Source organism: Perca flavescens, chromosome 1 (assembly GCF_004354835.1).
Source record: "Perca flavescens isolate YP-PL-M2 chromosome 1, PFLA_1.0, whole genome shotgun sequence".
Taxonomy (NCBI): Eukaryota; Metazoa; Chordata; class Actinopteri; order Perciformes; family Percidae; genus Perca; species Perca flavescens.
This window is the reverse complement of record NC_041331.1, coordinates 19,974,961-19,997,410: the sequence shown is the minus strand read 5'-3', so window position 1 is coordinate 19,997,410 and position 22,450 is coordinate 19,974,961. Positions and strand designations below refer to the sequence as shown.

At 41.1% G+C, this 22,450-nt stretch overlaps 1 protein-coding gene across 1 annotated transcript in view; it reads right to left on the bottom strand.

The window, feature by feature from the left end:
* gpc5a (glypican 5a) overlaps positions 1 to 22,450 on the bottom strand; it is a 91,680-nt gene that overhangs the window by 43,047 nt on the left and 26,183 nt on the right. Inside the window, exons 3-6 of the mRNA XM_028582040.1 lie at positions 14,148 to 14,608; positions 13,821 to 14,054; positions 12,356 to 12,492; positions 12,076 to 12,201 (exon numbers count right to left, since the gene is read on the bottom strand). Coding sequence (XP_028437841.1) covers positions 12,076 to 12,201; positions 12,356 to 12,492; positions 13,821 to 14,054; positions 14,148 to 14,608 — 958 coding nt within the window. The remainder of the gene's footprint in view (positions 1 to 12,075; positions 12,202 to 12,355; positions 12,493 to 13,820; positions 14,055 to 14,147; positions 14,609 to 22,450) is intronic.

Genomic DNA, 22,450 nt, shown 5'->3' with positions numbered 1-22,450 from the left:
CACCTGAGGCAATGACCCTGCTCTGCCTGGCTGAGAGAAAAAAAAGAGCTCTGCTGGGCAAAACTAGACACGACACCCACACCCACACACCCACCCACACCCCCACACACACACACATACACACACACACTTTATATAATATGTGCATATTAGCTGATGGGAGCTTGTATGGTCAAAGGCAAACAAGTCAAAGTCTCTTTCTCACAAACACAAAATGTGCTATATAGTCAACAACATTTTAAATCAGGATTAAGTGGACAACCAAGATTGTGCAAATAAGTACTCATTTCTTGCTACAGTAAGGTCTCAGCCAACTCATTAACAGACCACTTTATCCTACACATTCCACTGCCGTTATCACTCGGCTGTTATTTCCACTCACAAAGTCAATGGAATAAGCACATCACTAAAAATGAAACCAGCAGTCACCGGTGATTGTTTCCGCAATCAATCTCAGTTTGTTGAATTTGTATAATAATAACCATGTGCGTTTCCCTTCTATCTGGAGTCAAGATTTCCCTCCAATTTAGTGTCCCTGGGCTTCAGATTGCCCTGTCAGAAAGGACTATAGCGAGAGACTGTGCACACCACTTCCTTATCGCTACCAGTAAATTACTTCAGGATCAGATACAGGCTGCCAACTCGCAGAAACTCTACTCACCAGACACAGAGAGGGAAAGAGAGAAGGAGATAAAAAAAAACAGGAAGAAAGAAGGAAAAAAAGGTGTCAAGACATGACAAGAGGAGGAGAGCATCCCCATGGAGACTGATAGTTTCAGCTGCTCTCAAAAGGTCATCTGATGTTATCTAAAGATCATCTTCAGTCACCAACACTCGCCTTTTTACACTCTGCTCAACAGCTGGGGTCAAGCGCCTGTCAATCAAAACTTTCATAACCCGCAGTGACAACAGTTGGCCCAATGTGATCAATTTAAAAAGACAACACAGGAAGTATTAACACAAGGAATAAATAAAAGAATAATGAACAAACATCACCTGCAGGGGTTTGTAAAATAGAATTTTGTTATTTCTGTTTGATGGACTATTTAACAAGATAATATGACAGGAATGTACTGATGTTTATCGTATACACTCAATTTGATTTAAAAAAAAAAAAAAAGTAAAAAGGGGAAATAAAACCATTCAATCAATTAATCAATCAGCATTTGTCAGTCTTCATAATTAAACTGCCAGAACAAGTGGTACTCCATCATTACTTGTTACTAGCTTTGTCTGAAAAATTAATGCCTTTATCTATTTTAAACACATTTCAAGATCTGCAAATGTGTTATCAGTCACAATATTAGAGCTTTAACTAACAATAACTTTTATTATCAATAATCTACCAATTATTTATATCCTTCAATATCAGAGAAGACTTAGAAAAGCAAAAGATATTCACATTTAAGAAGGATTTGTTTTGCTGTTTTTTATTTAAAAATTACTTAAATGATTATCAAAACTGTTGCAGAATAATTGTTTTTATCAATCAGCGTTTCAATTTATTGGCTAATTGTTTCAGGTCCAACATTATGTGTAACTATGGAGATGGACTTTAAGCACATGACAAATTAAAATAAACATATCTACAGGGTCTAACATGAAAAACCTTCTGAAAACCAATTGTAATTTAAAAAAAATAATGTTTTTAAGCAGATATTTAATAAAATCAATTGTTAGAATCTTATTTGGTAGACATTGTACAAGTGGGTTGACCTACTGAATATTAGTTTGAAATGTTTTCTTGGTTTGTGATAATTATCTAAATCTATGTTACACAGATTTTTTTATTTACATTTCGCAATAAAGCTAAAACGATTAGTCGAGTATAATGGATTAGTCAATCCACAGAAAAAAACAATTGCATTAATGTAATGAACAAACAATTCTCTGGTTCCAGTTTTTAAAATGTGAAAATGTGCTGCTTTCATATCATTATGAACTAAATATACTGTATTTTGGGTTTCGGACTGTGCGTTGGATTAAACGAGCAGTTTGAATATTTCAACCTGGACTCTGGAATCTTGTGATGGCCACTTTCCACTAATCATTTCTGACATTTAACAAGAGCAGATTAACCGATAATGAAAATAATGATTGGTGGCAGCCCGATTTTCACATCCAGCTTCACTCTGGTCAGTATGTTTGAAATAAACTTGTTGGCTTACTAACAGGTCATGTTGTTCCTATGATTTTTCTTCTTTCTGGTGACCACTGTCATATCAGGTCCTGGTTGCTCAGGTCATATAAAAAAAGTGGCCCTTAGAGACTGGTCACTTTAGCAGCTTGTGATGTGAAAGGTATGATTAAACTCGCGGCGAGTCATCAGGATGCAGGCGGCGGTTTTTCACACGCGTCGGGGGACACTCGTCCTTTGGTACAGACGTGCCTCGACTCCTCTCTGCAGCATTGTGGGGAGCAGCTCCAGCACGGTGGAACGGAGCAGATGGTGAACGTATGCGGCGCTCATGCATGTCATCATCACCTTCATTAGCTGAAGGTGACATATGACATCATCTGGCCCACGTGCGTTATGGAGGCCAGAAAGAGTTGTTTGCATCTTTTGCTTCTTTTTTATTGCCGCATGGTTCAAGGTTGTTGATGGGAGGTATTGTGAGTAATCACAATACCTGTGTGTGTGTGTGAGCGCACACACACACGCACGCACACACACACACACACACACACTCTCCAAGGGCTACTCCTCCTCCTCAAGCCTCCCCATACCCACTACCTCCCAGCATTAAGGTAAATAAGGGCTTCCAGCAGAGAGCCAATGAGCACGGGCCACTGAGCAGAGATGCATGTTTGTGTTGCCTTCCTCCCAGGACCCTGCTCGTTTATCTTGGCTGTCAGGTAAAGGGCAGACTCAGAGAAGGTGAAACTTTTTTTTTTAATAAGGCCGGCAAGGTTTCCATAGAAACTGCAGGACAACATTACAGGGACAATGATAAGAGAGCAAAGTCTGGTCTCAGGGCATCCTGTAGCGTGCCACATTGTTGTTGGAGACATTTGTGTTTACGTCAGAGAAATGAAAGAGCTATTTAGATTTATTCTCAGGGAGCCTCCAGACTCAGACCTTTTTACTGTGGGAGGTGAGATTAATGAGACCATATTCACACCTAGCTTTCAGCTTAGGTCAGGAGCTAAAAGGTGGTTTCCACTTATAAAGAGGTGCTGAGTCTTCTGTGGATACAAACTCCCTGATAAAGAAAGAAAAGATGAATGCCATGCCTTTTTTTCTTTTATAAGGAACATATATTCCAGAATGTAATGTTATAGAATATATGGAGGTTAACAGGCAGATTCACTGGTTGTAAGCTTTTTGTGAAGTAATAAATAATAAAAACATTGAACAGCATAAAGGTTGTCTTCTAAAACTATCAGTATTACAAATGCAAGTTACCTACGCATTCAGAAGATTCTCCAGGCTAAAAGTGCATAAAGAAGAAACAAATTGCACAGGTAATGAATACTTAACGACTACCACATTTTTCACTTTGTGGCAGTACATGGGAAGCATGTTTAGTTAACAAATGAGTGGAAAATCAAAGAAACAGAAGGTACCACACGCATTATCAAAAGCCTGCAGCCCTGAGATAAACCAAGACAATGATACAAAGATATTAGGGGTGCGAATCTTCACTGGTACAATTATCCTGTCAATGATTCTAATCCTTATTATTACACATCACTATACATGGTTTTCATCAACAAATTCAAGCATATATATATTCAACATATATCTGGTGAGTCATATATGTATGAACTCCCCTTTCTATTGGATCTGCTCTTAAAAAAGACACTTCCTAAATGTAGGGGTGTCTGAACACAAGAGATAACAGACAAAAGGCAATAACAAAAAAAGCAGCGACCAGAAAATCAACAAGTAACATCATTAGGCAATAATCGATTATGGTCGGTCACTGCATCGATGCAGAATCGTCCAGGTCCGCAATGCATCGATATATAGACCTTAGTGGTCCCCTAATACTCTATCTGAAGTCTATTTCTCGAAATTCAGCAATGGTGCAGAATTACAGCAACTAGAGCCAGTCCCACAATGAGCTTTCCTTAGTATGTGCCATTTCTGTGTCTGTAATGGAGGAGGAGAGAGGGGGGCATGGGGGGGTAAGGTGGAGGGGGTGGCCTTGAACAACTTTGCTCGTTTGAAAGCCATGAGGTCTCTCTCTCATGGGTGGGCCAAATTCTCTGGGAGGGCAAAGCAGGGAAAGGGGAGGTAACCTTGCTCCTTATGACCTCATAAGGAGGAGATTCTAGATCGGCTCATCTGAGCTTTCATTTTCTCAAAGACAGAGCAGGATACCCAGGGCTCGGTTTACACCTATCGCCATTTCTAGCCACTGGGGGACCACAGGCAGGCTGGGGGAATGCATATTAATGTTAAAAAACATCAAAGTGAAATTTTCATGCCATGGGACCTTTAAGTCTCTTCTGGAGCAGAAATCGACATGGATATGTTACACACGTAGCCATAAAGTTGATATGAAATAAGCGGACCTTGATAAGATGGCACAATTCATGTGCAGACGTGCAGGAAAGTGTTAAATTCAACCATAGGCATTTTGTGCCTTCACCCCGATATGATTGTCTCAGTAAAAGAGAGAATACTTGTCTACCAAATCTCCATGCACAAAACAAAACAAAAGAAGTATCAGGAGCTTTATTGTAGACGTCCATTACTAAAATCGCTCTATTAGTCTATTGTTTACTGATCTGTAGTGCAGAACTATTCCTGCTAAGAACTGTGGGAAACAGCTTTTGTTATAAAAACAATATTGCAGTGTACTTGTGATTAAATCACATTTTTGTCAGCACCTCCAATTCCAGTCTAACAGTCTTTTATCACAAAACATGAGGGTTTTCTCACCAAAGACGTGCTAACTCTGCTCCCTCTTTATGAGCATTGTCACATTTTTTCCAACTCTTTGTTGCCTTTTTTCAACAGCCTCTGATTTATATCTGAGGTAAAGAGGAAGAGTGCTCCGCGGGGACCGAGTGTGTGTGCTCGACGGAGGCAGGACGATATCACACACGCGGGTGAGGGGGTGCGCTCTGACAGCTCATCAGTGGACAATAAGGCCTTGGCTGTTAATGTCCTGCTACCTGGCATGCTGCAGGGTCACAATCTGCTCCAGATGCTAGAGGCAGGCATCCAACTCATGGTGGGTGGGGGGGGGGGTTAGTGGGGATTCATGCTCAATAGGTAAAAGGGAAAGGATACACTGAAAAATGTATGGGAATAGACATACACACCCATACATGCACCACCTGCAACCAACCAATTCAGAATCTACTGTCTCTTCTGCACAGTGGTCTCGCTGGCAGTTACTGTAGCAACATCAGGGATAATATCGGAGCACAAACAAATTAAATCTTGCTTTTCCAGAGAGCTAGATTGAAAATGTATCCGTGCAGAGCAATTCGAGAATGGGGGGAGGGGGGTGTGGCTAAAGCACACACACACACACACACACACACACACACACACACACACACACACACACACACATAAAAGAGGGACTTATGAACTCAATTTAGTCAGCCAGACAGAGTTCTTGATTCTGTCACTTGGGATAATCGTCAGGATGTGGTACTCTGACCGAGCCCCTGCGTCTAAATCCAGGCAGGATATAAGGTCATGTTGGAGTGGAACTCTAGCCATGCAGCACCCAGACCTCAAGTGCTCCAGTGGTTTTGTGGTTATCTGCAGTAGCCAGCTGTCGCAATACAGAGCAGCTCTTCAAGAACGTCCTCTCTCCTCTGCATCTCATCTTTCCCTCCTCTCGCTGTCTCTCAATCAAAACTTTCCAATCAGCCCAGCCATCTCTGTCCTCCTTTCTTTTGTCACATTTGAAGATGTGTAATTTTGTGAATTATGATTTGTTGCAAGTTTTTAGGGTTTGCCCCAAAAAGATTAAAATCTAAATTTTGTTAAAAACAAAACAAATCTATGATGGTTAGTGTTAGGGAGTCCAAGTACTATGCCAAGAGACTACATTACCCAGTTTGTTCCCAAGGAAAGAGAGGAAAACCGCTGCAATATGTGTAACTTTATGAAGTGTTAATAGCCTTTGAGGTACTGGGGATTCTATACCACATTAATTTGAAGTTGTTTTTTCATGGGATGGAGGGAAACAACTCTAGTACTCGCATGAGAATGACTAAGAGGACAGCTATGCATAATATATTTGACAGCGCATGTTTAAAAGGTTATTCCTTTCCGTTCAAAATTAGGTCAGTTCACTGCAAACGAATGCAGGAGGAGACTCGATGTTCTGCAGTGTGTTGGTTTATCATGTAAATTTAGTTTCATGTCTGTCACTGTCAGGGACAACATGGACAAGAACACCAACTCCACCGCATACATCATCAAAACAGATGCAGCAAGAAGCAGTGGAGTGATCAGCAGTCTGGCGTGTCACTAGCGTGTGTGTAACCCAAAGTGCAGAGCTCCACCTTCTGGTCAAAGAGAGCTACGACCGCACTAAAGCAGGCCTGTCGCACAAGTGTTTGGATTTATGACTGCAATGACCACAGCCATTTTACTGAATAGGACGCCACAGCTTTGCCAGCAGGATTATTAATGGACGAAGAGTGGGTAATAAAATGTGCACTGAACAAAGATAACCAGCTGTGAATTTATGTTTATTTGAGGCAGTATATAGAGAGTTCTCTACTACTGTATATGCACATGTAGTACTGTATAAGTTTGACATAAAGTAATTATTCTTAACTCTTGTGTTTTGTTGAAAGTGGCTTTACTTCATTGTGTACATATCCCACTGCTGTATGTGTACAAATAATAATGTTATTCAGATATTATTATAACCTAATATATAGAAAAGGTACTGAAGTAGTAACTCTTCCCTCTGCCACTAATGGGGCTTGCACATTCAACAAAGGTGACAACTTACAAAAATACCATAAAGGCATTGTCATATTACTGAATAAGGTAATATTAAATGTTTTCAAAGTTATATGGGCTATGTTTAGACAATCATATTGTTGATTAGAGCAGCAAAACGCTGAGGAGTGAAGATATTTTTTTTATTATTCAACACATGGAAACACCGTGTGGGTTTTGCAAAGAAGCTCAGACAACCCTCAAATGAGGAAGTATGTTCCCTGTGCAGCCTGGGATAACCTAAGCTCTTGATGCTTCTTCAGTGGATTCCTATTAGCAGAGCTTAAAAGCTGTCATTTCAGTTAAGCCAAGGCAAATCACCTGAGCTTCACGTCTAGCAGAAGGATGGAAGCGAAAATGAGACAAATTACTATATAGACAAATGACAAAATAGTTGTATTAGGGAAAAGAAAAGAATGAAATAGATATGAACAGAGTAGCATAGACCTACATTTATAGAATCAACCTTTTCCTCTGCCAACTGGCCACACATTGAAGAAAGTCCTGCACTATGACTCCAGGGCTCTTATTACCATGTGATTAACCTCCTCAGGATTAACCGGGCAGCAAAGAGACACAGGAAAGGTCAAAGGCCATTGCTCAGACAGCCGCTCCAGCATGAAGGGTTGCTGATTAAACAAAAGGCCACGCTCAAACCTGCACGCCTCACTTCAAGCATCTTTCCAATACATACTGTAGCATTCATCCCGCAGTACTGATGCCTCCCATGTTAAATTCCGCAAAAACAGCATCCAAGGTTAGTTGCCTTTTTATCGTAAAAACAAAAGAAATCATTGTTCTCAATTAGAAAAAGGCTCTTCGAAAATATAAACACACCACCAAACACCTGGTGTGTGTTGGCAGCCGTGAGACAGACTGCAGGTTGGGATGAATTAAAGAGTGATTCTACCTCGGAGGAGGTAATCATGAATAACACATCACACTCTTGTGCACGTTCAAGCTGTAGCTTTTTAACACTGCTATAACTCCTGGTTGTTTTCTCTCATTGTCAGGGAGAAAAGGCTATAATAAAATTCAATCCAAAATAAATGTGCTGCCTTGCACATGTTCACATATAAGTTTTAAGATCACGTGTGAAACTAAATTAGAAAGTAAATGTGTGGCCACAGAGAAGGAATCAGGATCCCTGTAATACCTCGACTAACGCAATTCTGTCTTTGTCAGTCTGTTACTCCAACAGGGAAACAAAGAAAAAACGGTAGCGTGCGTGCGTGAGTGCGTGCGTGCGTGCGTGCGTGCGTGCGTGCGTAACCATGACAATGGAGAACGCTTGTGGGAATGTGTTAACCTTTCTGCCTAGATGGGTACAGCTTCTCCAACCAAAGATCACCTCCAGAGTTTGAGGGATGTTTCACCATTTTATTTATTTTTTAATCTCTCACGCTATCAAGTGACATGAATCACAACAACTTTTTAGTAAGTCATGCAGTGTGACAAACACAAGGGCATAACAATCCCCCCAACCTTCAAACCAATTCTTTTTTGTACTTTTTCGATACTAGTGATGATACAATATGTTTTTTATTCAATATTTTTATATTAACAAGGGATCACATGGGTACTTGTATGTCGCTTGTAGTGATGAATCCACAGTGAAATATCACCCATCCCTGCAGCTTCCCTTGGCTTTCCAGAGCTTTTTAGCATCTTTAAGTTAATTAGTTTTGTGGCCGCCAACTTTACTGATTCGGTTCACTCTCTCATTAGTGTTGATTTCAGTCGCAGCATGCAGCTGCTTTTAGCAGAAAGAGTTCTAAAAACAAATGACACATCCAGCTCAGCACCAAATGGCAGACAGACACAGTTGGTGACTAGCTGATGAACATAGTGGAGCATTTAGCAGCTTAAGAGCCAGATATTTTCCTCAGGAGCTGGTAGAGACCAAAAACGGAGCTTAAAGAGATTTATTATTATTATTTATTATTCATCAGGTGGAAACAAGCTCAACTCTAAATAAACCCTAATGTTCCTCAATATCTGCTTATTATCTGCTGGATGTTTGAATAGGTAACTCTTTAGCTTAAAAAGATGATAATTGTCATTTTTGAGTTTACGGCTTGTTTCCGCTGCCCCCTAAGTTGCCCCAAAAATAAATTATTGTAGGTTTCATAAAAGACGCCAAAGTTCTCCAATCTATATTTTTGTCTCAATAAAAGCTGCCATACAACAACTCTGCTAAGCTTTAAACTTTCGTTACTCAACAGACACATTTCTGATGGTCCCAACTTTATGTCAACAGTAATGAGGTGTGATATCCAGCCGTTTGCTCTGCAGGTATTTCAAAATAAAAATCTATTTTTCATCATTCACATTCTTGCTGTGAGCATAATAACACCCCTCCAGCTTCAGTTCAATGCAGAGACTTTAGTGTGGGATTATTTCAGGTAAAATTAGCTGTCACAAAAGAAGACAAAACTGTTAATAAGCCATAACAGTAATCAGAAAATGTAATGTCCAATCTTTTTTTCCTAGTACGAGTGTGTAAGCGAGGGACAAACCAGAGAGAGACAAACAGAGAGAAAGAATGTCTTTACCAAATCTCCCTTGGAGCAAGACCCCATCATGTACATTCACACAGACATTGAGATGAAAGCAGCTTGTGTTCTTCCTCTATGATCTTATCTGATTGTTCTTTATCTTTTTGTTTACAAGGGACCCAGATGAGGACATGCATTAAATCTCCCTTCAATCTCAGCCGCGCGTGATGTTTTTTTTGTGCTCGCTGTTTTTTTTTATTAAATAGGATAAAGCTCTGGTGCAACTCACTACTTTTTTAAAGTCAATAAAACAATCTGCGCCTGCACACACAAAAACAAAAACATGTTTTAAAAGGCCTTCGCACATATTCAAATGCAGTTTCACACACACACACACACACACACACACACACACACACACACACACACACACACACACACACACACACACACACACACACACACACACACAGCAACTGAACGTTTAAGGTCTCTGAGGCCTCGATAAGCTTCTGTAAATCAGCTACCATGCGGCAGTGAGTTTTATTCCCCTCTCTCTCAGTGGATGTTGGGTTATGACCCGTAGGCAGGAGGTTATTTATTGCTTTTTCTCAGTTTGGGTTGACTTCCAGCTACTCGTCTATGGTTCTAGGCTAATAGAAAGCAGCACAGGGTTGTAGATCTGCTAAGTTGCAGGGACTCGGCTCACTCGTCTCCTCAGAGCCTCGTCTCCCCAGATTCTTAAAGTCTCTTTCAATTTCTCAGCTTTCTTCCTCTACTTTCTTTTTTGGTAATGACCTAATCAAAATAAGAATCTGTGAGGGAACCTGAGGTGAACGATTCCCTATAAATAAGTGTTAGTGTGAATGAGGAAAAGAGAAAGGAGGGTTAAAGAGCTGAGAGAAGCCCACATGCCATAAACATTTCCCAGAGGCTGCTGGCAGAGATGATAGACAGCCTGCAGCCTGATGGTCTGCCTCTTTCTCCAGCACGTAAGAAATCTGTCTATTCTCAGACAAGGCTGCCTCCTTTGTAATGGAAACTTGAGGTGTTATGTTGGAAAATAACAAAGGGAGAAAAGCGTAAATTGTCACTGCCAGAATGAAACTTAACCTTGACACCATAGTAATGCAATTTTTGATGAGAAACCCCCATCCACAGATTCTCCAAAATGTGTGTGAATCTCTCTGGTTGCTAAAAAGGCCATGAAAGACCTTCCTCCCCTGTTCCACCTTTCTTCTTTCTCACCTTCACACATTAGCTGTGAAACGGTCTCAACAAGGCTGTCATCCTTTACATTGGGCCCTCTAACCCAAACTGGCAACTCCAACCTCACCGTAGTTTGAAATATGGGTCCACTTGCCATTGTCTGACAGTTCACAGACTGAGAACCATTCTGTGATGTAATGGAGACAAGGCCGCTGACTGATACTATGAAAGAGGCCAGTTTGTCTGCTCCAGTTCAGAACCATTCATATCCAAGATGTGTGTGTGTGTGTGTGTGTGTGTGTGTGTGTGTGTGTGTGTGTGTGTGTCAGATCACGGTCAAACAGTGTACAAACGGTCTCATTGCAGGATCATACAGTGAGATGTCGCTGGAGCTGAAAACCTGTAACATCATGGAAAGTAAAGCCCTTGTCAGACACGGAATACGTATCATTGCTGGTTATCCATCTATTAGAGTGATGTTTTTTTAAAGATTATTTTTAGGGCTTTTAATTCCCTTTATCATAGCTTGAGAATAACAGGAAAGGTGGATAAAGTGGGGATGACACGCAGCAAAGGGCTACAGGTCCCAGAAATTCTTAAAATTACATCCCCTCCCTATACCTCATTAAAAAAACAAAAATCTATGAATATTCAAACATTACTTATTTGAAAAGTTTAACTTCTGGAGACTAATGGAACAGGATTGGCCTCCAGACTAGTTGTGATTTTATAAAATCATGCTCGCACACCTCGTCTTAAACTCAGATGAGCACAAAGACAATTACCCCTTCAGTATAGGAATGTAAAAACAGCCTTATACTGTCAAACTCATACTTGGACTGATTTCTGGTGCGCTCTGCAAGTAATTTCATGAACTGCACACACAAAACAAAAGCTGGATCCTCTCTACTCTCCAACTTAGGTAATAATTTGTAGTAAAAAAAAAAAAGAAAAATATGCATTAATGCTATTAATGTATCAGTGCTTTATAAATAAACTTGCCTTGCTTAATGTCTGTAGTCTGAAATTGATGTTTATGATATACTGTCTCAGTACTGCATTGCTTTGCAGTTATATAATTGAGTGTTTGAGTGTGTGTGCATCTGCATGTTGTCACAGAGATAGAACACCAGTGGCATACTAATTTATAAAATTACTAGTGAAGAATACTGACACCATGTTGAAACAGATGGTGAAAAAAAGATAACAAAAGTAAATGCTTCCACACAAAGCATGAAGGGTCACTGAATGGTTTGAAGAAAATTATGTGAATCATTTTTTAACTCAACCTAGCTGACCTGTGGGGGATATTGAACCAATGTGCTTTAAAAAGAAGTTGTTCTGCAGGCTTGTGGTGGCTCCTAATTATACAAAGACACATGATGTTCTTGTTGTTTCATTTGTCACCCATCTGTATTACTGACTTCTTTAAAAACAAACCTTTTTACGATGTAGGTTCCATTCCAGCAGGACAGCCCGTCACCAGAGGCCAGCTCACTCACACACAGCTGATCCGCCAGGCCGCCGTAGAGCGTACGGTAGAGACGTAGACTGTTCAGAAAGTCCCTGGAAAAGCAGCCACATGCGCGCACACAGATAATTAACTTGTTTAACTAAGTGTATTACATATTCATTTTACATATTCATTTTAGACTAAATGAACAAAAATCTGAAAATGACTTCTTTCAATGCACACATCTGGCACCTTTCACCCACTTACCTCCTCCTGACAGCGAGCGAGTCCCCTGACACTCTGACAAGAGCATTAAGAGGGATGGATTCTCTGCTGTTGCTGCTGTGCTGGATGCGGACTGACTGCGCAGGCTTCCTGCTTGGTGGGCCACACAGTTTGTGCACCTATTTCCCAATGAGACAGATACAGATTTAAGTCTAAACACTAAGGGAGAAACATGCATTTTAAGGCTCGGCAAATTGTACCGGTGCATGACAAATTCCGGCAATAATAATAATATTTTAGATGCTTGGGTGACGGCCGTTTATACTAAGGCCATTAGTGCAGCCAAGCCTATCATCTCCAGTTTCTGTATGTGCTGCATGTGCAGTCTATCAAGCAGCAGACACACTGGACGACCACTAGATGGAGCTGTGGCGTCTCCATCAGAACAGGAAAAAAAGTGTAGTTCAGGAACAAACATCCTGTGGCATTTATTTGACAAATAACACAAATGTAGACAGAATGTTAATACTTTATGGTTGGACTTTTATAGATGACATGTTTTATGGATAAAGGCTTCTTAGTTTTGGGTAAATGAATGTAAGGCCTGCATCAAGGTGTCTGATTGCCTTGGAGATGCCCACATGGATGTGTTTCTGGATAGTTCTCATGAAGTGGCGTATGTATGACACACCAATTCGTATGCCATTATTGTCATGTTATCAAGACGCATACTCGTTTTTTAGCGTGTTTATCAATGCCGTTTGGCCTGCATTGATTTACATTACCTTGCAATTGCATGTGAATTGACGCCGTAGCGAGTTGTATGAAAGGGCGAAAATCCACATAGGGAGGTTGGTCAGGATGGACGATGGGTAAAACACAGGACGCGGGGGATTGCGTTCCGCATGTGACGTTTCCTTTCCACATTTGTTCTTTTCCTAAACCCAACCGTTTCTTATTTTCCTAAACCCATCCGCAGCGTCGCGATAACAAGTAGCCTCGCGATAACACGTAGCCTCGCGATAACACATAGCCTCGCAATAACACGCCACGTGGCTATGCGGTGACGCTGCAGACTGTCGTCCACTGTTTACAGTGTAGACGTACACGCGGATAGCTCAAAATGCGTACAGATAACACGCCGGAAAGTGGCATGTATGTTTACGTGAAGTCATGATGTCATGTTGGTTTTGGCCTGCTTTGATCCGACTAACCTGTTGTGTGCGATGTGCGCAATTTCAAGCAATTTATTGTTGGTCAGAATCAGAATCTGGTTTACTGCCAAGTAGGTTTTCACATACAAGGAATTTGCTCCACACTACATACCTGGCAGCTAGAATAGCAGTGTGATTCAAAATCTCTCCATGACTGATTTAAATGCTTCATCCTTTATCTATTCTTCTCCCATTTGGTGATGGTACTGGTTTTCATCTTCCACAGAGCCCCAGTACAGTTTCAAGTCTACTAACCTAAACAATACTAAATCCCTCCTCAAAGATGATCTGACCTGTGCTGAGAGGCGGGGGCCATTTTTCTGAGCGTGTCCGACAGCATCGTGAAGCAGTGTGTGAACTCCCAGAAGCACTTGCTCCAAATCCTGAGTTCCGTGCATCCGTGCTGACAGGCCCTCCAGCGAGCGAACAAACTCCCTCCAGTGGGTGTCGATCTCCGCCATGCTTGCCAAGCAGCCTCGCATCACGTTGAGGCAGTAACCCATGCAGGGTTTGGACTGGGTTAAGCCCTGTAGAGCAAATTATTTCGGGATCAGTGATGCTGTAAAAGACTTTCATTAATTCCGATCGATAAAATTCACTTCAGAGACATGCATCCATACCTGGCAGTGAGGACAGTAGTGCATCTTAAGCAGGGCCCGTCTGCACTCGCGGCTCAGCTGTAAGTGGTCTGTGGTATTGATGACCTCGATGCCGAGGTGCAGTGCCTGAAGGAGAAGCTTCCCGGAGAACCCAGAGCGAGCAATCTGATCAGCCAGGAGGCTGGGCGCCCCACCAAACGGTCTTACATCCCGGCTGGACGACCTTACACACTCAGCGTAGCCTGGTGATAGGTTGCTGAGGCCTGGGTTGATGAGGTGATTGTAGACCAGCGGGAAGAGAGCGTCAAAGAATCGTTGCACTAAGTCATCAATGTTGAACTCAGACCCCAGCAGGAAGAGACTAATATCTGTAAAGAGTTCCCGCACAGGGCCCATGGCCTGATCAGCCATGTTGCGGTAAGACTCCTGGAAGACTGCATTCGTGCGATTCTCCGCCTGCCTCATCAGGACCTCAAAGGTCTCTGTGGGAAGACAGCAGGCGGGAGAGAGAGAGAGAAAGAAAAAGGATTACAGAGGGACTGCAAATCATTTCAACACCTTATCATCTTTATCTTTATGAGCTTTATATATTGAAAGGTGCAAAGAGAAATGAAAGCCTAAATATCCTCTAACTGGTAACACTAAAGGCTGAGACAACTGTGCTGTAATATGAACAGGGCTGAATACAATACAGCGCCCCTTATACAGTATAGCTTCTACTTCCATTAACCCAGAATGAAGAAAAGAGGAGAGTCTTCAGGGGTCCCAGCAGGAGCTGAAGCTCCCTGCGTCTTCCCACAGAGGGGGTAGAGTACGTGTAGGGAAGCGATTTGTTCTCTAATCAAAAGACGAGCTGACAAAGAAAAAAGGAAAAGAGGAAAAGAAAGTGGCTACAACACATCAGTGTGGAAGCTGCCGCTATATAATATGCACAGAGCTATAAGTATAGTGTTTCAATAAACCAACTACTTCTACCAAACCAGTATGAGGAGAGAAAGGGCTCCTTGTGTCATGTAATGAGAACAAGTGGACAAAAGAGAGAGGGAGGGATGGAGAAAATTAATTTTACAAATGAATTCCTCAGAGAATAAGAAATTATAATAATGTCCATATCATTTGCATACAGCACACATGTACAAGGCATCACGCCGGTCATCATACATGCGCACACGCACACACGCACACACACACACACACACACACACACACACACACACACACACACACACACACACACACACACACACACACACACACACACACACACACACACACACCCACCCCATGCTTTACAAGGCTATGATGCTTGAACCTAAAAACATGTATTCGCTATCCTCAGCACATGCTTTTCCAGCCACACATTTTATTATCACCATGAAATTAAATGTCAAGCAAATTCTTCTAAGCTGCATGTGACACAAAAGTCTGTCCACTCCTGATAAAACTTGTGTCTGAAGGATACAAATATTCAGGCCGCTGCTTCAGGAGGCAAAAGCATTTCATGCTGTGGCTCTTTTGCCTGCCACAGCAGTGTAACCCAGCGCTGTAAGCAGTATCTGCACTGTTTCTGTGTGTGTGTGTCTGTGTGTGTGTGTGTGTGTGTGTGTGTGTAAGAGTTGTTTGGGGAAGTGTACGGATTGCAGCATTTTGGCATCCAGCATCTACCTCACTGTGTGGAACTTGCGATCATTTAAGTAGTAGAATTGACAGTAAGTAACCTCAGCGAAACAGAAAATGTTTTACCAGAGAAACAACTCGCCTTTAATCCTTTTGTCTCTCTTTTTCCAGTTTTTGTCTCAGCTAATACCTGAGCCATGGTCATTCTCACATCATGTGCTTGTCATGAGTTGTGAGGCAATGGTCAGGGTGAAGGCCTGGAGCTGCCTAGGGGGCTAAGAGACTGGGGGGTATCAGTGCGATGAGGGCTTAGACGGTCGAGTGAGGTACGATATGCAACGGCGTGGAAAGATTGACCGAAAGCCCCCTGGGGAGGGCCACTGCGAGGGGGATCAGAGCATGGTCTGGCATGCCTACAGGCGCACCGTCTTAAGCAGGCAGCATTAAACACAGAGGCACCAGGAAGTCCAATCTGATCGCAGGTCTAAATAGATTTTTCTAGATTTTAGATTTACAGATATACACATAGCAACACACAGATATAGACTGTACACAAAATCTCCATGTCTGCCTGTACAGAACGCACGGCTTTACGGGCAGCGCCATCTCGGCTCGTACACCATGAATACATTCATCATCTTAGCTCACAGCCTATGCTGAGTCTGAGATATTTGAAGCTGTTAACCTGTTTCACGGTCGTGCTGCGGCTGGAGGTGGGGTTCAGTCCAGTGTGGTGTTTGATGTGCTAATGATCAGCTCTCTTGTCTTGTCCACGTTTAGCTATTACTGTAGGTAGCTGTCAGGGCACCATTGTGTGAAATGAGAGGTCTTCTGTGATCTCGCATGGACGCGATAGGTCTAACAAGATCAGAGACTCAAGATGAGAAAAGAAGCCGCACCTCCTACACAGCCAGCACTCCGGTCAGAGAGCAGCAGGAAAAACAGAGCTAGAATGTGTAAAGAATGAATAAAGACAAGAGTGGCAGCTGTAAACGTGCAGTGTAGATGCTGCGACTGTGTGAATTAAATAGATAGAAGACAGGCGAGCAGATGAGCAGAGAAACCGAGAGAAAGAAATGTGTGCTTGCGGAATACAGTTAAAGATTATTACAGCCCTCGGGTGTATGAAGCAGACCAGGCAGAGTTATGAAGGGTCCCACAGGGATTACAGCGCGTGCTTCAGGAGGGGTTTACCACATAAGATTGTGGAGTTAATGAATGCCACCTGTCAAACCACATAACGAAAATCTGCGTAGTAAACAAATGTCACCGTTTTATCGTTTTCTTCTCGTGCTTCCTAGAATTTAAATCAAGTTACCGATTTCCCTTTTAAATAACTTAAAAAGGCATGGATAATAAGCTGATCAGTAATTCTGCTGTCTAAACAAGTCTGCTGTGTTAAAGGAACACCCACGCAGAAGTTGCTTGCTGTCCAGGCAATGTTAAGGACATTCTTTTTCACCAAAGGGAGACTGTGAAGCAGCGTTTCTTACTTGGAGGCCTAGACCAGCGGCCAGGCTTCTGGGCAAGCCTGAGGACAGAGATAACAGGAGGAGAGGAAAAGATGAAAAAGAGAAAGGATCAAGTAGCAGAGTGAGACGAATATTTTAACTTTTTGAGACAGAAGTGTTCCAACCTATCTCCTATCTCTGTTCACATTTGGAAATATGCCAAATATGTTTCTTTAAAGCATGTGTAGTTAATAATTTTTATATTAACAATAAATCAAATGACTGTGTAATGTCAATGTAATGTTGCTCATAGTGATAAACCCACAGCGAATTATCACCTGACGGTTTTCAAAGCGTGTGTTTTTGAGCTCATTGTTTTGGTTTTAAAGCCTGAAACTTTAATATCTTGGTTCACCGCTCTCATAAACCTCGTTTTCTGGAGCGACAGGCAGCGGTTTTAATCTAAGCAGCTAAACTAAAGCAGCTAAAGAGCCAGATATTTCTCTTACGAGTTAGTAGAGACCAAAACACACACAACACAAACACGACTCAAAATAAATGCTAAAAGTTCCCCATATCAACTTTATTCTCTCAACTTTTTTCTCCCGTCACTAAACAACTGCAATGCTGTGTGGCTGTGTGGCTGTGTGTGTGTGTGTGTGTGTGTGTGTGTGTGTGTGTGTGTGTGTGTGTGTTATAAGCAGACCTAATGAGGATGTCCATTGTGTTCTGTGTGTGTTCTGAGTGCCAATGACCCGGCTGATAAGAGAAGGGCAGACATGTTTGTGTTACTGGCAGCGGGAGGAACACAGAGAAAGAGGCTGAGCCAGCATGATAGAAAACACTCTCATACTGTGGAGTGACTTCTTACACTGTTATTGAGGGTCTGTTCTGCTTCAGTTAACTAGCAGCTGGACACATGGTGGGCATGCTTAATGTGAGGTGAAGAGTTGAAGGAGTGTGTGCGTGTGTGTGTGTTTTAATTTAACATAAAGACAGGACAGATAGAGAACAAGTAACATTAGACATAATTTTTTATTTTTCGAATAGAAAACATAATAAAAAAGTATATGCGATTTGACACAAAACAGCGGGGGGGGTTAGGTTACACAGCGTTTCCAGGGATGAGATAAGATACTGGTTGTTGAAAGATTCTGTTAATGGTGACAATATTGATTCAGAAGATTTAAATACCTGTGTGAATGTTTTAATTGTTAAAAACTAATATGATATGGGCCTTTAGCATATGAACAGAGAAACAAGAACCTTAAACAATTAACATGCATGTAGGTTTCAGTTTCAGCATATGTCATTTTGATCTTATGAACATTTAACTGGTTTGAATGGTATAAATTTCGATGCATGTTGAAGATATTAAAAAGGAAAGAATGTGCAACTTTCCATCCATCATTTAGACTCACTGTAAGAAGCCATTACAACATCGCCACTCATCAACCTACGTGGGTTTCTCCCTCGCCTGCTGGCATGGCAAACAAATTCTGATATATGAACAATTGATGTTTGAAAGCTCGGGTATCACTGGCTATCATCCAGATATATTTGCTATTATATCAATCACAAAGCCCCTTCAGTTAAATTCCTCCGTAGCGGAGCTTTTCTCCATGTCTAAAAAGCTTTTAAATTTGATCCCATTTTCTTCCTTTCTCCCATAATTCATTTCCTTTAATGTAGGATGATCTGGTTAACTGTGACAGGGGTAGCTAACCGAGTGATGAGTTACACATAGGGTCAGGGCTTCTGGCAGTTGGCACTAATTGGCACTTATTCTCTCTCTCTCTCTCTCTCTCTCTCTCTCTCTCTCTCTCTCTCTCTCTCTCTCTCTCTCTCTCTCGACAAAGAGTACATCTATGGAGCTAGAACAGTCTCAATAAAGATAAATGCACACACAACATTCACATATGCACACACAGGATTCATACATGCACACACATGATTCATAAATACACACACAGGATACACAAATGCGCACAAAATGTACAAATTCACACAGAAAATTTTAAAAGCACAGAAGATTCACAAATGCATACAAAATTCATAAATGCACACAAAATTCATAAATGCACCCACAATTCAGAAATGCAAACAAAATTTACAAATGCACACAAGATTCAGAAATGCACAGGACAAGATTCAGAAATGTATTTCTGATGCACACACAAATATATCTTGATTTATAAACTGCTTGCGGTCTGTGAGCTGTGAAGTATTTGTGTGTGAATTTTGAGACTCCCCTGACGTGGCTCAACTCACAAATGCATTTTTTTAAACAGGGAATGATCTGCAACCAATCAGATATCTCCCTTGTTTTAGCCAATCACAAGAACGCACCCCACGTGGAGGATTGTTTACTTTTGACAATTTTACAATTGAGAATGAGTAGGTGTCGTCAGGGCACAACGCCCCGCCCCTTCCTCCATTTTGAACTGCTCGTGTTCATTGTTTATGTTGGTAGCTGAGACGTCGGATTTATCGGGTGGCTGCAATTAGAAGAAAGGACTTTACTTTCGACCTAATCTCCTAGTCGATGAGAGTGTGTTCTCTGCATATTAATTTGGGTAAGTTCTCTTAAAATGTGTTTATGTTGTCGGCTCTTAAAGCCACAAAGTGCACCTAGCTAACGTTGTTCCCTATCCTGCTAGCTAACTACAGTGATAGCTAAGCATAAGTGAACACACCCATGCTAATCATTTAAGATAAGACTGTTAGCTGGGTCGCTGTCTTTTGTGCCATTTGCGTTTGTAAAGTTTAATGTCCGGTGGCATTTTCATCTCTTTTTATAAGCCGTTACTGTATATGGGTAACGTTAGCAGTGATTTAGAAATGTGTGTTTATCAGTTGTAGCTGCAGGATGGGAGGTAAAGCTGCACCTTGTTTACTTCACTAGCAACGTTAAATGAAAGCTAAAATGTATAAGTAGTTTCCCATGTGAAGAGCATTCATAATGGTAAACATTTGTCTTGTGTTTGCTGCTGTCTTTTAACGGGGCCTAAGGAACAAACGGAGGCTGCACTAGCATCACCAGAAGGGAGAGATGAGGAGGAGAGGGAAAGCAAAAGATGTTGAATAGATTTGCTATATTAGAAAATGCCATTCAAAAAATAAATGCATCAAATTAACTGATTTGTCCTTGTCTTTAAGTTTTTGGGCATATATATATATATATATATATATATATATATATATATATATATATATATATATACACACATTGTAAACAGTTTTTCAATGACATGACTATATACTGTACACAAGTATATTTAACATGAAGCAACAATCAGACTCAGCTGCTGATGAAGGGGTTGCTTCCAGACTGCAGACAAAAGGAGAAAGCTTTAGGTTAGTCCAGTAGTTATCCAACCTGTCCTGGTAAGATTAGAATTGTATCACAAGTATATTTAAGCATACTTTAACATTAAGGTACTTCATGTAACTGTGTAGTGGTGTAGTTTATTCATCATGGTCTTAACTGGCAACTGTTGACCATTTAACACACTTAACATGTTTGTTATGTTGGTAGTAGCATTGTAGCTTGTGCGTTTACAGTACTATTTAACCTTTCTCACTTTTAGTTTACTGCATATCATACTGCCTGTGGCAACCTGCATTAGCTGGTAGCGTTTACCTTGTTGTAGTTGCTGATCATATTTTGCACTGCTTTTGTTTGAAAGCTAGAAGCTACTGGGCAATGAGCTAATGTTACATACATGCAGTAAACTACAAGCTAGCTAATGTAAACTGTTAGCTACTGTAAGCTTAATGTAATTTAGATTAATTAATGCAATTCTCCTTACCGGTAAGTGTTATGACAACTACAAAGTACAAACATCAACGTTTGAAAAGTTTATAATTCACTGACATGGGATAAATAAGAGAAAACGATAGTCTATCAGTGTCGGTAACATTACCTACCTTCGCACATTGCGGCCAAAGTTGCCGACAGAATATTCTCTTCCTGCAAGCAGACTGACGCTGATTCACTTTCTCCATCTCAACAAAACAAATTAAACAGCCCAGTTCACAGTTCCACATCCATTTCTTCAAGTGTTTTGAAATGCAGCATTCACACTGTTGCCCCCTATACAGTTTATAAATCAAGATATATTTGTGTGTGCATCAGAAATACATTTCTGAATCTTGTCCTGTGCATTTCTGAATCTTGTGTGCATTTGTAAATTTTGTTTGCATTTCTGAATTGTGTGTGCAGTTATGAATTTTGTGTGCATTTATGAATTTTGTATGCATTTGTGAATCTTCTGTACTTTTAAAATTTGTGTGAATTTGTAAATTGTGTGCGCATTTGTGTATCCTGTGTGTGTATTTATGAATTATGTGTGTGCATGTATGAATCCTGTGTGTGCATATGTGAATGTAGTGTGTGCATTTATCTTTATTGAGACTGTTCTAGCTCCATAGGTAACAGTGATATTTTGACGAAGAGTATCAGATGCAGATATAAGAATTATTTATAGTATCATGGACACTTATTTATAGTATCTCTCTCTCTCTCTCTCTCTCTCTCTCTCTCTCTCTCTCTCTCTCTCTCTCTCTCTCTCTCTCTCTCTCTCTCTCTCTCTCTCTCTCTCTCTCACAGAGTGTTGCTCCCACCACCAGAGGGAGACATTTTTTCATTTTAATGTGCATATGTAAGACATTAGATCAGTGTGATGTTAAAGTGATGGTTCGGAGTAATTTCACCCTAGGGTCCTTTGCACCATGACCTCGAGCCAAACACCCCACCCCCAGAAGCTTTTTTCAGCTGGGTCTAACATTGGGAGAGTTAGCGTAGCAGCGTTATCAACCAGAAGTTTATGAACACTTGCCTGCTGGCTTCTGCTCTCTGCTGTTGTTAATTTAACTTTTTTTTTAACTAAGTACTGTAGTATAACTAGCAGGAGACAAGTAATACCTGAGGTAAGTTTGGAGACATTACCTTATTTAATCATTAAATTAATAAATATTTTTGTTGTATCTCTTTTCTGTGTAATAATTTGTAGACGGCCCTAAGCACTCGTCTAACTGCAGGTAGCAGCAGCAGCAGAAGCAACAGAGAGCAGAAGAGAGCAGGCAAGTGTTTATAAACTTCTGGTGTACTTACAAACTTTCCAATCCATCCTTTTATGAGTATATAACCTATTTGTACTAGTGTAGAAGTTTGGTATCATTTCGGGCATTATTAGTGGGGTCATTTACGAGATACAAACGTGGGTCCATTAACCCCTGCGCTAAGCTATTCAC